Consider the following 14,702-nt stretch of genomic DNA (forward strand, 5'->3'; position numbering starts at 1 on the left):
AGAATTGGCGAGCAGAGCGACTCAATCAATGCCTGGAGGAAGTTTGGATGAAAGATGCGTCACTGGGAATTTTTTGGCGGGGTTGACTTCGGCGGAGAGGGGACGATTGCGGAATCGGAAGTACTCAATGCCTTAGCCCTCAGGCTTTACGTCCAGATAATTCGAAATTGCGCTAGAAACCTTCTGAATGAAAGTTAGGGTATTTATTCATATATTCAAAAAAAAGAAATTTTACAATATACTCTTGGGCCTGAGATAGGGGTAGATTAGTCTGCCACAACCGGATAGCCCGCTCCTGTGCTGGCCGGTTGTTTTCATACTTCGAGTACATCCACAGGACGCTCCAGACGGTCCGCGAATTCGGCAACGTCGCCTGCACGAACTGTGTCAGCCTGTCGAGGCTGACGTTGGTATCGCCAGAACCAAAAAGGCCGCTCCTTACAGGCTCCCAGAGCGTCGTCTTCCGGTAAACGAGCCGAGAGAATCAAATTCCTCATTGCAGGAGACGGGCGAATAGTGTAGGCAACCCAATTGGGTGCGATGAAGGTGACTGCAGTATCTGTCGTTGGTCTCCGAAGCCATTGGTCAAAATATCGCAGTTCCATCACGTTTCCGTCGCTTGCACCTCATGAGTGAGACAAAAGTCACCGCGTTCTTTGTTATTCTCATTTTCAGCCTTCCATTTAGCGAATTTTCTCCGAAGGGACCATCCTTTCAGAAACGGTGAGCTGAACCAGCGACGAAGACGGTTTTCCCATAATGATTCGAAAATCTCCCAAGTAGACAGCCAATGACTTTCCTGATGAATTGCCGTGTATGCAGGAGTATTTAACCCCACCCGGACAAAAGGGTTTAGGTAAACGCCCCTTCGCTTAGAGATATAGCTGTCTGCGTGTATCAGACAGGATTCGGAAGCCACAACATGTTTATCTGCGAGGCCATCAGGTACCCCTCGAAACTGATACACCCGAGTAGAATAGATTTCTTCTGTACCCATGAAGACTGAACATAGGGCATTAGCATCCGCAACGAGACTTCGATATGTACAGCTGACATACCCATATCTCCCCAACAACTCCTAACAGGAACTGGCAGCATAAACTTTATAGCTTCCCTCGACCTGGCAGAGCGGAAAACGGGCCACTTCTGCATGACGGTTTCATGCCCGTCGGCGTCTCGTAGGGCCAGTGCGTCAGGGCCGGTCGGTAGGTTCAGTATATCGAACGAACAAGCGGCTGTATATGTACCATAATTGGTATTTAAGAGAGAGAGTACGTCTTCTTTCTGGAGTTCCAAAGATGTGAGCTAGAGAAAAGAGTACTCGGAGATGCGCCACCCACCGTGAAGTCGACATCACTCAGAAACAAGATTCGGTCAAAGAACGTGCCAGCATCTCGAAGATCATATAGAGGTTTCAGAGACAGGTTACGTAGTCGAGCACGAGTAGCAATGTGCCTCCGGTCTGCAGGCGGGTTCTTCAATGCTTCATTGTCTGGAGAGGGTTCGGCGATGGTGATTGTTCGTTGCACCCCTACTTCATCCAACGCTTTATCGAGCTTACGCAAAGCATATCCCGTGCCATCATTGCTTCCGCTTGCATATACACTGACAAATATGTTGTCCGCTCCGAAAACATTGGCTAGCTCGATGACTGCGTCGTTCCATTGACTTGAAATGGTCCGCTCATTATCCCAGAGAGCACTCGCAATGAATATTCGCTGTCGCTCTGGCGGTCTATAATCCAGGTGAATTTGCTCCTTGTGAAAGTTTCGATGAACAAGGAAAATATCTGCTGAGCTCCAGAGAACGAACGTGAGCAATAAAAGTTGGAGAAGGCGACGACGGAGGAGCTTGTGGTTGCGCGAAGTATGCCGGAAGGCGGAGACAGCTAGAAAGGAAAGTCCATTTATCAAGGACTCGCATGCGTCTAACACACGCATTTGATTTAGCAGTAACAATAGCCAGCTCGTGAGCTTATCTGGACGATCACATTAGGCCTAGGAGTAAGTGTCGTGTGAGTTTCTTGCCTCGTGCGTGGTGTCGGGATTGGAGTCGGACTGCCGACGACGCGAAGCCGCCAAGACCCATCCTCTACGGTAAGTACACAAGTCGAGACCTATTGTATTAATTAGGTAGAACAGGCCCTATCTTGCCCGCAGAATTATATAGCTAGCTCTAGGTAGGAGTTTATGTCTTAGCCCTGCCTTGCTTATACTAGCTTGTCAGCTTTCTGCATAAGGCTCGGCTGGTTGTTGCGCGTAACTTGGAGCCCTTCCTTACTGGGCTGTATTGGCAGATTAAGCATGTGTCCCTTGGAATTAAGAGAGAAACGTGGCCGGGGATTATTATAAGTAAATCAAAGATCTCATATATTGTAAGGGAAGACAGGATTATAGAAGCGTGGTTTCTTAGCAGTAAGTGGATTAACTTACGCAATGAACTAGAAATATAGCTTAACATAAAAGCGGTTTTATCAACCGTTGCTGAATGCTGCAAATAGACCTCGCCACAAGTAGTTGGAAAATAGTTTCAACTATAGCTTACAACTAGCTAAAATTGTCCATCCCAAAATAATATCCCAAAAAAATCCGTTGACGGTATATTAACAGGAGTGGTGAGTAATGCATAACTATCCATCAGCCGCTCGATCAACTAGTTAATTTGGAGAGGCTGGAAAACGAAACAAAGCTCAAACCCATCGGAGTCCAATATCTTCACAGTACTGATCGAAAATCTGAGAATCGCCCGAGGGCTCTGCAACAGCAACATAGGTATCCGGCCTGATCAAGTATGCTGCATCGGCCATTAATCCGACCGCTTCGTACTGGCCATGCCATGGAAAGACGTGCAAAGGAATCTTCCTGCTCTGGCACCACTCTGTCAATTCCGACTTCGCGATCCCGTATACATGGACCTGCCAGGTGATCGATTTCAGGGTCTCAAAATTGTCGATGTCGCCAGCAACTGCCCATGGCATCCGACTACCTCCGTGAACGTACCCAGCGCTCCCAGTAGATAAGCTGCTGTGTGGATAACCGAGCATGATCTGGGACACTCTCCGAAACACGTAGTGCCTGACGTACTCGATTTTGGCGAGCAAAGGAGCAATATAAGGCACAACATGAGTCCGCACGGTTCGAGCCAGAAAGCTCTGTGAGATGGCAGCATTGAAGCCTTTGTCTGTCGTGCTGACCAATTGAAGCGCAAAAGCGCGGCGCTCTGTCTCATAGCTTTGAAGCAACGATAAACCAGCTTGTTTCTTAACAACCGCTGATAACTTCCAGGCAAGATTGATTGCATCTCCTATTCCAGTGTTCATGCCCTGTCCTCCGACTGGGCTATGGATATGCGCAGCGTCCCCAACCAGGAATACTCTGCCTTTGGCGAACGACGCCGCTACGCGATGATGGCTCCGATAAGTGGAGAACCAGTTCATCTTGTCGATCTGCATCTTGAATGACCGCTTTATCTGTGGAGCGATGTCCTCGAAGCTGATATCAGTACCTTTTCTCTCTGCTGTTTCGTCATCAATAGCCCCCGAAATGCGGGCCCGATGGTCATCATCATATGGGAACAGCAACATAAACTCGGACTCATTGAAGCTAACGTGCGCTTCGCCGTTGAAAGTTGGCCCGGCTCCCTCAATATCGGCAACAAAAAATGTATGGGAGTACGTTGCACCGTCATAATCAATTCCGGCGGCATGACGAACGGTTGAATGCGGTCCGTCACAGCCGACAATGAAGGCCGCTTCGCATGTTTCTATATCATTTTCGTGGTCAGTGGATTTCAACCGAGCTGTTATGGAGGAGTCGTTTTCTGTGAATCCTATGAATTCCAGACCTCGCTCGACATGGACGCCAAACGACGCTAGGCGGTTCTCGAGCAGCCTCTCGTGTTGATCCTGCGAAAAGATATGGATGAACGGGTACGGCGTAAGCCCTGTGCCAATATCGCCGATGGGAATATGTCCCCGATATGTGCCCTCCGACCAGATATTCGTTGCTCTGACTTTGTGCCCATTCGCAACAACCTCTTCAGCGATATCGAGCTGGCGGTATAGTTCCAGTGTCCGTGCCTGAATGGCTAGTGCCCGGGAGGTCGAAACATCCGCCTTTGCTTTGTCGATGATGCGAATAGAGATCCCGTGCGTGGCTAGCCACAATGCTGTAACAAGACCGGACGGACCGGCGCCAATGATCAAGACGTCAGGATTGCTCGTCATCGGCCGTAAGAAGTAGATGTATCGTGGGTGAGAAATATTCGAACTATTCCGGTAGAACTAAGGTGAAATAATACAACAAGCAGCTTGCTGAGAATATACGATATATCATTGAGATACATTTTCTGTACCTTGGTCCAATCCATTCTATTTATACTTCCTCGATTCAATAAATTGAGACCCTCAATCACTTCGCAGTTTGAAGCTGAAGGCTGTGTATCGGGGCTCCGACTGTCCGACATTTCCGCTCGGCTGCCGTTGTGGCTCCGAGGCAAGCTCATCCTCCCAATTCTTTCCCTTCAGTCATTTGCCCATGACTTTTTAAGAAATACAGACAAAAGCGTCTTAGCTGGTTGAAGCGTGTATGTGGTGTCTTGACATTCGTCATTTACCGCTGGCAGCTCCTTGGCTAGGAAACTACCAAACCTGGCTGCGCAAACGTTCGCTTAAAGACGACCAAAAATGCTACATTTTGTTCTTGCGAAGCGGTCGGAGGTTTAGCGGTCATTCCTTCATTATACATGTCTTCTAATTTGTGGTTTCAGCACTCCCAAGCTAGCTGTAACTGGCCTTTGATATTCGAAAATAATGGAATCTTGTTTATAATCAATCAAAACGGCGGATGAGCTTGTGGCATACAAAGGAAACTCAAAGAAGCATAGTAATAGCCGATGGGTAACTGCTTCGCCAACAGAGCCTTGTGACTATATGTTCCGGATTCGCCCTCCTTCCTGTATAATTGTACATGTCTCGTATTTCGGGTTGGCGTAGTCCTAACTCACGAAAAATCACTTAGGCGGTCTTGTCCTTGTTGTGGTAGTTGACATTGGAGTTCCAGCTGCGAATAGTTAGTACTTGACTAAAAATAACCACGGCCCAAGCGAGGGCTCGGATCGGAAGAGCGTGAAATTGACGCGAACGGTAGGCTTACAAGATGGTCTGCGACAGCGGTTTGGTTAGTTACTTGGCCGGCAATGTCTGTATTAAATCGTAGACTGACCTTGTCACCGTCTCCCCAAGGGAAGTTCTTGGTGCGGATGTTCTGGTAGGGGTACTCGGTGCGTTCCTCAAGAGGAGGCATGTGCTCCCAGTGCTCCCAGTGCTCGTTCCACTGGACATAGGCGTTGTAGCCACCGCCAATCAAGCAGGGAATAACGGCACTGTAGTTATATAAGTCCAATTGAGTCAGGCTAGAGGGGTTCCAGTGACGTACAAGATGGAAAGCTTGAGCCAAAGACCTAGAGCGTGCCAATGGGTCAGTAACATTCTGGGTCCGCAAAATTCAAGTGTAGATAGGCCAGTAAGGCTCGGATGGCATAAACGTACTGCTGGTGGAAGCCGCATGGTGCTTGACAGCAGCTCGCTCGCGGTTGAACTCGTTGTCGACTGCCCAGGAGGGCAGCTTGTCAGTGCTGTTGAAGCGGCGCTGGATGGCAGAGCGAACCGGAGTGGAACGCTGGGCGAGGCGGAGGACACTGCGCTGGGCAATCATGGTTGCTGAATGAAGAGCAGAGGGCTCGCAGCTGTATCTCGATCTGTTCGAAGGTGGGAATATCAGACGATGTCGGCTCGGGTGGGCAGACAAAAGCCGCTTAGTGCTTCCCGTGATTCGTCGTCTCCGACCACAACCGTCGCTCGTTATGTCAGCAGCCTTTGCGCTCCCCGTGATGTCAACGTTTGACCCGGATCACGTGCTGTACATCAATGCAGCTGCAGCCTGGAGAGCTACGTTCCTGATCTGTCGCTTCGCGACTTTACTGCTCTTTTTACTGGTATAGGCTATTTCGAGGCATGTAGAAGCCGGGATGGGGTTTCGCATTACGACATGGAACGGTGAGTTTCCCCGGCTGCGACTGAGGTATTAACACTAATTCTGTTGTTTACCTAAGTAAATGGCATTAGGTCTGTAATCAATCTCAGATTCGCTATTGGTATTGCACTCTAACTCTAATAGGAATCCATTCTCATATGAGCCATGGAGGAGTACACGGACTTTTGAGGTACCGTTTGCATTCTTTCATGCCGACGCGGCTAACCCGGGTCGAAACAGTCCATGTTCGACATATTGGAAGCCGATATAGTCGTCGTTCAAGAAACAAAGATCCAGCGAAAGGACCTTAGAGATGACATGGTCCTTGTGCCCGGTTGGGATTGTTACTTCAGTTTACCCAAAGTAAAAAAAGGTTTAGTGTATCGAATCTATACGTAGCTCGAAGCTAATCATTGACCAGGCTATTCGGGTGTCGCGATATACACTCGTAATGCAACATGTGCACCTATTCGCGCTGAAGAGGGATTGACAGGGACCCTTTGCCCGCCAAATTCTTTAGTGTCATTTAGAGACCTACCCGAAGACCAACAAATCGGCGGCTATCCAACGATAGAGCAGCTGTCGAAGCTAAAGCTAGATGCGGAGACGCTTGACTCTGAAGGAAGATGCGTTATACTCGAGTTCCCTGCCTTTGTTCTTATAGGCCTATATTGTCCCGCCAATAGGGACGAAAGCCGAGACGCTTTTCGTCAAAACTTCTTGGACTTGATGGATGCCCGCGTCCGGAATCTAGTCGCCTTGGGCAAAAGGGTGTTTGTCACTGGAGATATAAATATCTCAAGAGGCGAGATAGATGCAGCGCACGCGGCGGAAAACATAAAGAAAGGGGTAACTACGGAGGATGACTTCGTCTCTGCTCCTGCTCGCCGCCTGTTCAACCAGTTATTAATTGACGGTAAAGTCGTGGGTGACCGAGATGAAGGAAGAGAACAACCTGTCCTTTTTGATATATGCAGGTCATTTCATCCGAAACGTAAAGGGATGTATACTTGCTGGGAGCAAAGAATAAATGCTCGTCCCGGTAACTACGGTTCGAGGATAGACTACGTCCTTTGCAGCCTGGACATGAAGGATTGGTTTTTCGACTCTAACATCCAGGAAGGGCTCATGGTATGTCCTAGGAAAACCTGAAGACTGACTCCGCTAATTGGCTTATTCAGGGGTCAGACCACTGCCCAGTATACGCCGTCTTTAAGGACCTCATACCACTGAATGACGGCCAATCCCACATACTCGATATCATGAATCCTCCAGGGGTGTTCAAGAATGGCGAGCGTCAACAGAATTACACGGCAAAGTTCCTACTACCGCTATCAGGGCGATTGATACCGGAATTCGACAGGCGGAGAAGCATTAAAGATATGTTTATGCGCAAACCGAGCCAACCATCGCCGAAAACGTCTTCTCCGCAGAATTTAACAGCATGTCTTTCTAACGAAGAAAGCAGCATGACTGCGAGGACAGCGACAAATACACCAAAACCTTCAGATGCTGATGCGCCCGCCTCTGTATCCAATGATACTCTACAGAAGGGGACCGTCCGAAAACGACCCGTCGGGACTGAAGTTCCTCCGGTTAAACGATCGAAGTCAGCGAGTACCCAAACAGGCGCCCCTACAATCGGACAGAGTACTCTGAAGGGGTTCTTCAAACCAAAATGTACTCTCGAACCTAAAGATAACATGCTTTCGAAAGATGAAGGACAGGGACCTGCCGAATTTCCATTTATCAGCAGTCAACAAGATGTAACAGAACAAACTTCGAAAGCGGCACTAGAACCTGAGAAAGCACCAACACCCATGACTCCGGTACTGTCCAAGGAGGACGCTGGCTTCATTGACCCAGTTGCGAGCAAGCAGGATTGGTCGAAGCTATTCACCAAAAAGCCGCCTCCCAAGTGCGGAGAACATGGCGAGGAGTGCATAAGCCTGAAGACTAAAAAGCCTGGTCCAAATTTTGGTCGAACATTCTGGATCTGTCCCAGACCGCTGGGCCCAAGTGGGAACAAAGAGAAAGGAACTGAATGGCGATGTTCTACCTTCATATGGGCTAATGACTGGGATTCCTCGACGATGTAGCGAATTCGAGATGCCCATTCCTCAAATGGGGCGTTGCTACATTATCATAATGCACCATGATGATGTCGATACTTCGTAGTCCTCACCGCAATTTCCCGCTCCTTCCATCCTCAAGCTTTGCTTCGTGCTTTCTGGTGAATACTCGCTGCACATACCAACGTTTCGTCAAGCTGCTTCAAGTTTCGCGGAAGGGTTGATCTTCATTGCGTCGGATAAACTCGAGCGATCCTGGAAAAGTGGCAAAACGATACAAGCCAGAAAGGTTTTAATATAGGCAAGAGTCGGCTTTATTAGCATGAGGGCTGCTCGGCAGCAAATGCAAGGCATTCGTACAGAGCGTCGGCTGCACGTTGGTGTTTTCCACACCAGAACGGCACGAGGGCCTTTCTTATTCGAGGACTTGAACGCATACCCATTATAATCTCGGCTCCAAGATCTCATGTGACTAGCGGATTCCCAGGGTTAGGGAATGAACTCAGGACTCACAATTAAGTTCTTCGAAACTTCCAGCAATGGAATGTTCCTCTGCGTGTGAATGTTATTTCACTTCTTCATCTCGATCTTAACCTAGCCTCGCTCCGCCCGACCCCTCAATTACGGGCCATTGATTAAACAATCGCAGCAACTGCGTGGCCCACCGACTCAAGAGTTCTCGTGTTATTGCGGCATCGTTGGTTAGAACGAGGCTTCTAGTGCCCCAAGCGGCTTGCTCCGGGCTAAGGGTTCAAAGCTTCGGACTTGCAAGGGCAGAAAGCGGACAAGTTAGCTCTGAGATTGATCTCGACTTGGAGGCTAAAGTGGAGTGTTTCTCGCTAGGGATGCCGTAATTTACAGGGATTGGATCCGACGGCGCCTGTGAAGTTTCTACTTAGTTTATCATATCCGTTGACAATCCATCGAATTCAGATATATATGATTACTCCGTTCATCCCAATGATATGGTCCGACTACTCGGGACTTACAGCAGAGTCCTTGTACTGACATGGCAGTGTCATAGCACGCGAGGCCCATTTCTTAAGCTCTCATCATCCCTTAACATCGTGACATCAATATTAGATCCAACTAGAGGTCTTCTGCTTCCGCAGGTCCAGATACTTCGCCGCATAATCATTCGCGAGAACCGAGTCCCCCGTAAGATGCATCACTGTTGCCTTTTTCGCCATCATCTCACACTGACCCCTCAAATCCTCAATCTCCTCATACTGCTCGTACGCAGAGTCCAGATACCCCAGCGCCCGATTCATATACTCCTTCTTTGCGGGTCCGTTATCCTTACCCTCACTCCAAAGCCTCCCTGCAATGCCCATGTTCGCATCCACGAGAAGTGAGTACGCACTTGCCGCAAGATCACAGTCGCTCGTTTCAAGTACCTGAGGCATAATGCTTTCAACCATCTTCGCAACAGCCTCGAATTCCTTTAGACTCAAAAGTACACCACCTAGTGCGACGATCGCTTCCCATAGACCCGGGAGCAGGCGCGAGCGATAGGCAATGCTTGCAGCTCGCATGGCCAGTGAGAAGCCACGCTGGGGCTGGCCCATTTTCTCGAAGATGCGGGCCTTCAGGCAGAGGAGTTTGACCTGCGGTTGGATGTCGAAATTGTCTTGGTGAATTGACTGAGCTGTTTTTTCGATGAGTTCGAGGGCTTGTGCGTAGTCCGCTTGGCGAATTAGGTGTTCGACGGTAATGAAGGAGAGGAGGAAGGAGAGGTCGCTGTCAGGGAGGTCGATTGCTCGGAGTTGAGAGAGTAGCTGGCTTGCTGATTCTCGGTCGTCGCTGAGGATGGGAAGCTCTACTGTTAGAATCGTAACACACTGGGAAGAAAGGAGGAAGAGGAGAGAGCATACTTGTATATTTTGCGTCTGAGTTGAAGGGCCCCAGAGAAGAACGCCCAGTACTGACCCGTTTTCAGGGATTGGAATCGTTCTAAGCTCATATCTGCCATTTGGGCGGAAGCCTCGTTATAACGACCCTGCTGGGCTAGCTTGATGATGTGAGCGGCCTGGAAGGGGAATGCCGGAACAGAACTTACTAATTGGCAGCTCCGGAAGGTGCTTTTCAGGTGGTCTTCAAAAGGCGCGCTGCTCCGGTAGCAATGTCGGAACGTCTCACTACTCAGCCAGGCAAGGTGAGTAATACCTGAGGTGAATGCCAAGTTAGCTCGAAACATATAACCCGTGGAGGGTTGCAATACCTATTCTGGCGTATAGTGCAGTCTGAAGCAAAAGCTGAGGCCCCATGGAATTCATGAGATTTTTTGTGACATTTAGATGCGACGCCCGAACTATGTTCTCAATAGACGACGCTAGACTCTCCCCCTTTAAAAAGTCAGCTATATAGTAGAGGTGACAGACAAGAAAACTTACGTTCTGTAGCTCAAGCTTTGCTTCGCTCAGGAGCGTAGTACTTAGCAATCCCCACATCTCCGTTTCCTTCGCTTTGGCTTTGAGAAAAGAGAGCCCTTCTTTTTCATTACCCAGCATGCCAGTGTTTTCAACCTCTGTGATGAGCTCTGGAAAGGCTTTTCCGAAGTGGTACAACCAGCTCATGCAGAAATTCAGACAGTTCATGTCATGGGACTCTCTAGCAATAGAGACGGCTTCCTGCATCGCGGACACAGCTTCTTCATAACAGCCGAAATCCGCTTGCAGTATTGCGAGATTTAGAAGCGCGTATTGATAGGTTCCCTTATCCCGACTATGCATTGTGTAGTCAAAGTAGCGATGAAGATTGTCAAATGATGACGGGTAGTCTCCTGCCCTCCAAGCATCGAGAAATCTAGAAGTGATTAACGCTGGAAGGTAAAAAAATTCCACGCTCGCGGCTCACCTTAGGTAATGTATCAGGTCAGGCAGTGTCACTCCGGAGGCAATGATGCGCTTCAGCTGTGCCTTCAATTCTTCTGGCACTCGCCCGCCAAATCCTACATTGTCAGTAAGAAGTGTGCATAAACTTAGGGCAAACACATACTTTGCAACTCGCCGATCTGGAACTCCAGGAGCCGCTCGACTTCCTTCGTACTGACGTAGCAGTCGTCTTCTTCATTGTCTTCGATATTGCCGTATGCTACCTGAGCAAGATGACTGCTCGTATCAAGACCCAGCTCGAGGAGATTGATGTCGACAGGAACCTGCTCGTCGGAAGGGTTTCTGCGTGCCCAGGCTCGGTAGGTTGGAAGGCGATATTTGACAAAACCTTTCCATAACTTGACCGAATCATGAAATTGAAGCCTGGTGAACTCCAGTTGAGCTCTCCTTACAAAAGCGCCCAGAGGGGAGCATCGGGCAAGGCGCATGCAGCCAGACTCCGGAGCGAGACCGGCATCCCTCTCTCGAATTCGTTCTTCACGCGTCTTTGCAAGGGTAGTGGATATCTCTGTGAAGAACAACTCTAACGCGTCACATGAGTCGATTGACCATATCTTCCGCAGGAAAAGATCCCATATAGATCTGCCCGGTATGGAAGAAGGGTGTACTTTCAGTGCTTTTTCTAGATCCTCTATGGATACTGAATACTGTGCTGGCCAACCGTCCGAGGATGACGGCGCATCTCCTGCACCCAAGGGGCTCAGGTAAGAAACCACAAACGAGAGAACATGGATAGCCGACGAATTCGGAACCACGCCTTCGGTGTAAATAGAAATAAGGCTCAGGAGGGCAACTTTTGAAGGAGTGAGATATCGACTCATTGCAGCTGGATAGCGTGCATTGTTTGCGTCAGGCTATATCTGAGATTGTGGGTCTGGGAAGGAGCGTAGAGAAAGTGGCGCGTCAGGAGGGTTGGAAAGATAAACAAGATCAAAGAATTGCTATCGACCCTAGACTGGATACTTCGCCCATCTCCAATGGAGAAAGCCTGAAGAATAAGAAGGTGTGGATGCAGCAACAAAGCGGGAAAAGGTTTTGTCAAGCAGAAGCTGTCTATGTTATTTTGTGCTGTGTTATTCTAATACATACGACCATAGGGTGTGGAAAACAGGGCTTCCCGTCCGCTCAGCCGTACTTAAGCCACACGCCGGCTGGTTAGTAGTATGGTGGGTGACCACATGCGAATCCCAGCTGTTGTATGTTTTTGCCTTTTTGCCTTTTTTTTTTTTTTCTCTCTCTCTCTCCCTATATTCGCATCCTCCATTTTATTTTTCTTCTGCGCCTGTAGAGAGTGCATACAGTCGTCCCATACTTATTTGAGTACGTACTTGTTACGTGTTGGCAAATAAACCAATCAAAAGTAGCTTCTGGCGATTATCTATTAAGTGAGAATACATGACGAAGGCATAGCTCAGTTAGGGCCATCGGCACAGCCGCCTCTCCGCATCTTTCAAGACAATGTCCATAAGCCCAAGCAAAGTGGTAGACAGCCTCACCGAGTGGTAGGTGTACGACAAGAGACACACCCACAAAACAACACCGATGGAAGCTTCGTCACTCGATCAACCCAAGCTGGGTGGTATGTCGAGCGGAATTTCGCACTAGCGGCGAGTCAGCTCTTTGGTCTATCAACCATATGCTGAGGACTCGAGCTCACCTTTCGATCACGTTTGCATGTACTTCTTTAGTGTATTTTGGAGTCCGATAACGACTTTCTTGTCGCATTCTAGGTAGCGAAGCGCGCTCTTTAGCAACCTAGTACAACAGGCGCGTGGTCGAAGGTAGGAAGAGGTCCAGTCATACTCGCTTCTGCGCATACGGCACAATATGCGGCTCGGATCCATTCAAGCAGCGTACCTGCGAGAAGCGGCAGCTTTCTGAGCGCTGACTGTAAAAATGCTGACGTAACAACACAAAGCAACCACAGGGGATCCATGTATATACACCGAAGCGATCGGGATTCTTGGTCGACGTAGAATGGAGGAGTGAGAAGATCAGGACTATGATAACCTTCTCAGAAGTAATCGGCTGCAAATTCAGGAAACTCTAAAGAATCTCCCAAAGACGGGCCCGCAAACTCCAACTGCGGGAATAATGCAGTCCTGCCATAGTCGCTCTGGGGTTGTTGGAAGAGAGAATTAAACGCATTCGTGCCGAAATTTGTAGGCTCATCGGTCAATCCACCAGTGTTGACCATACTGTTTAAACCATCTAGATATCCGATGTAACCTGCGCCTGCGAGTTGACCGTTCTGTATGCCAGGGTACATTTGAGGCGTAAACACGTTGGATGATGGTGCAGTCATGGACCCAGGGTTCTCAAGGGCCACAGTACGCTTCGAATTCTTAGGAGAAATGCGAGAAGCCGCACGACGCTTCTTTTCAGAAGGCTTCCGAGGAGTGTACTGGTAGTCAGGGTATTCCTCCGCGTGCTTCTTTTTGAACTCTTCCGCTAGGTTCTTGAAGTGCAGCTTCCCCTCTTCCGGCTCTGCTCTCCATTTCTTTCCTATTATCACCGCTTGTCTATTCAGCTTATCTCACACCGCTGGGGCGTGGCAAGGAACTTACAGATTTCGTTGTTCGAGAGGTCCGGTCGTGCCTCCTTTACTTTGGGGTAATGATGCTGCCTATAGAGGATGAACGCATTTGGAGGCCGAGGAATCTTTGCGGGTTTCATTGACGCTGGCCTGGGTTTGTTAGGCGGTTCGCTGGGCCATGAATCAAGGGCCCTAGAAGGAGATGCAACGGAAATCGATGAGCCCGAGAATGTCGGTGTGCGCAGAACACGCAGAGCATTGATTGATTCATCAACGAACGACACAACTGGAGCGCCGAGAAGAGCACTATAACCTGTGAGAATAAGTATGTAGAGGGGGTACTGACATATCTCACGAAAGACGGGATTTGATCTTCTCGACGTTATCCTGACCGATGATATCCACGACATTTGTTGGCAAAAGGACTTCATCATTCGTAGACCCCAGATGACGCAAAGCATCTTTCCAAAGGAGCTCGGTGATGCTGTCGGGCGACTGTGTTGGTGATTTCATAGCAATCGATACAGCAGCCATTTTGGCACTTCTGTTATTCCTGACTCTGTAAGGGAAAAAGGAATGATGAAAAGTCAAATATTGTTAAGCGTCATCCTGGAACCTTCATGAGCAATTGAGAGAAGCCAGGAGATGGTGTCTCAGAAGACTGTGTCTAGGACGAACGAGTCAAGTACAAAATGAGATGAAAGACTCAGCTAGACATGGCGCATGAGATTGTGTTCCTATTGGGCTTTGGTGGCTGGCCCAGTTCTTTGTTCAGTCTGGATGAGTTGACTTCACCCTAGGCCTGAGTCGTTTTCCACCAAACTAGGTCGTCAATGGCTTATTGATTCCGAAAGTGGAAGAACACATCTTCGCTTAACTAGCATAAAGCCTCCGACATGGACGCTCGCTGATGTCTTCGATTCTTTCTTCAAATATCCCACTTGTTGAGTCTCGTTTCCTTCACACAACTCTTAACGTACTTGTGTTGTTTATCAGACACGATCGAACTACAATCACCTGTCAATCGTTCGCCATAATCGTCTATAGCTAGAACATCCTCAGATTTCTCGACGCATACATTGGAAATGCCGGTGTCCATCTGCGCCTGAGGAAAGGGGGCCAAAATAGCAGCATGGTCCGCGTCCCACTGAAACAGCTACCAACTCAT

The 14,702-nt window shown here is 48.8% G+C and overlaps 6 protein-coding genes across 6 annotated transcripts, besides 1 other annotated feature; 1 reads left to right on the top strand and 5 right to left on the bottom strand.

The window, feature by feature from the left end:
- Positions 1–14,702: part of a sequence feature (contig 1.80 1848..335440(-1)) that runs on past both edges of the window.
- ANIA_04738 (glycosyltransferase family 69 protein) lies at positions 605–1,940 on the bottom strand (the record flags this gene model as incomplete). Its single annotated transcript, XM_050611642.1, has 3 exons — positions 605–1,002; positions 1,059–1,284; positions 1,341–1,940. 3 exons carry the CDS (start codon positions 1,938–1,940, stop codon positions 605–607), a joined length of 1,224 nt encoding a protein of 407 aa, XP_050467648.1.
- Positions 2,690–4,464, bottom strand: ANIA_10582 (putative FAD binding monooxygenase; the record flags this gene model as incomplete). The annotated part of the gene is made up of 2 exons (XM_050611643.1): positions 2,690–4,268; positions 4,343–4,464. 2 exons carry the CDS (start codon positions 4,462–4,464, stop codon positions 2,690–2,692), a joined length of 1,701 nt encoding a protein of 566 aa, XP_050467649.1.
- ANIA_10585 (cytochrome c oxidase subunit VIa) lies at positions 4,778–5,714 on the bottom strand (the record flags this gene model as incomplete). Its single annotated transcript, XM_050611644.1, has 4 exons — positions 4,778–5,060; positions 5,219–5,382; positions 5,436–5,460; positions 5,549–5,714. 4 exons carry the CDS (start codon positions 5,712–5,714, stop codon positions 5,011–5,013), a joined length of 405 nt encoding a protein of 134 aa, XP_050467650.1. The 3' UTR covers positions 4,778–5,010.
- Positions 6,012–8,131, top strand: ANIA_04736 (DNA-(apurinic or apyrimidinic site) lyase APN2; the record flags this gene model as incomplete). The annotated part of the gene is made up of 6 exons (XM_050611645.1): positions 6,012–6,055; positions 6,125–6,128; positions 6,177–6,222; positions 6,273–6,405; positions 6,454–7,163; positions 7,214–8,131. The coding sequence occupies exons 1-6, from the start codon at positions 6,028–6,030 to the stop codon at positions 8,129–8,131; spliced, it is 1,839 nt and encodes a 612-aa protein (XP_050467651.1). The 5' UTR covers positions 6,012–6,027.
- ANIA_04735 (putative anaphase-promoting complex subunit Apc5) lies at positions 9,184–11,959 on the bottom strand (the record flags this gene model as incomplete). The annotated part of the gene is made up of 6 exons (XM_657247.2): positions 11,102–11,959; positions 10,961–11,054; positions 10,498–10,828; positions 10,164–10,325; positions 10,034–10,133; positions 9,184–9,926 (listed from the first exon to the last, which is right to left on the bottom strand). Exons 1-6 carry the CDS (start codon positions 11,817–11,819, stop codon positions 9,184–9,186), a joined length of 2,148 nt encoding a protein of 715 aa, XP_662339.1. The 5' UTR covers positions 11,820–11,959.
- On the bottom strand, positions 12,349–14,199 carry MAT2. The gene is made up of 4 exons (XM_050611646.1): positions 13,890–14,199; positions 13,566–13,840; positions 12,656–13,515; positions 12,349–12,599 (listed from the first exon to the last, which is right to left on the bottom strand). The coding sequence occupies exons 1-3, from the start codon at positions 14,066–14,068 to the stop codon at positions 13,013–13,015; spliced, it is 957 nt and encodes a 318-aa protein (XP_050467652.1). The 5' UTR covers positions 14,069–14,199; the 3' UTR covers positions 12,349–12,599; positions 12,656–13,012.

Source organism: Aspergillus nidulans, chromosome III (assembly GCF_000011425.1).
Source record: "Aspergillus nidulans FGSC A4 chromosome III".
In the NCBI taxonomy this organism is placed as follows: domain Eukaryota; kingdom Fungi; phylum Ascomycota; class Eurotiomycetes; order Eurotiales; family Aspergillaceae; genus Aspergillus; species Aspergillus nidulans.

Excerpts from the sequence above, each read along its gene's own strand:
- MAT2 (XM_050611646.1), bottom strand. The coding sequence starts at position 14,068 with ATGGCTGCTGTATCGATTGCTATGAAATCACCAACACAGTCGCCCGAC. Across the intron at positions 13,841-13,889 it reads AAGATCAAATCCCGTCTTTC|TGCTCTTCTCGGCGCTCCAG; the intron begins GTGAGATATGTC and ends CACAGGTTATAG. Across the intron at positions 13,516-13,565 it reads CCTCTCGAACAACGAAATCT|CGGTGATAATAGGAAAGAAA; the intron begins GTAAGTTCCTTG and ends TGAATAGACAAG.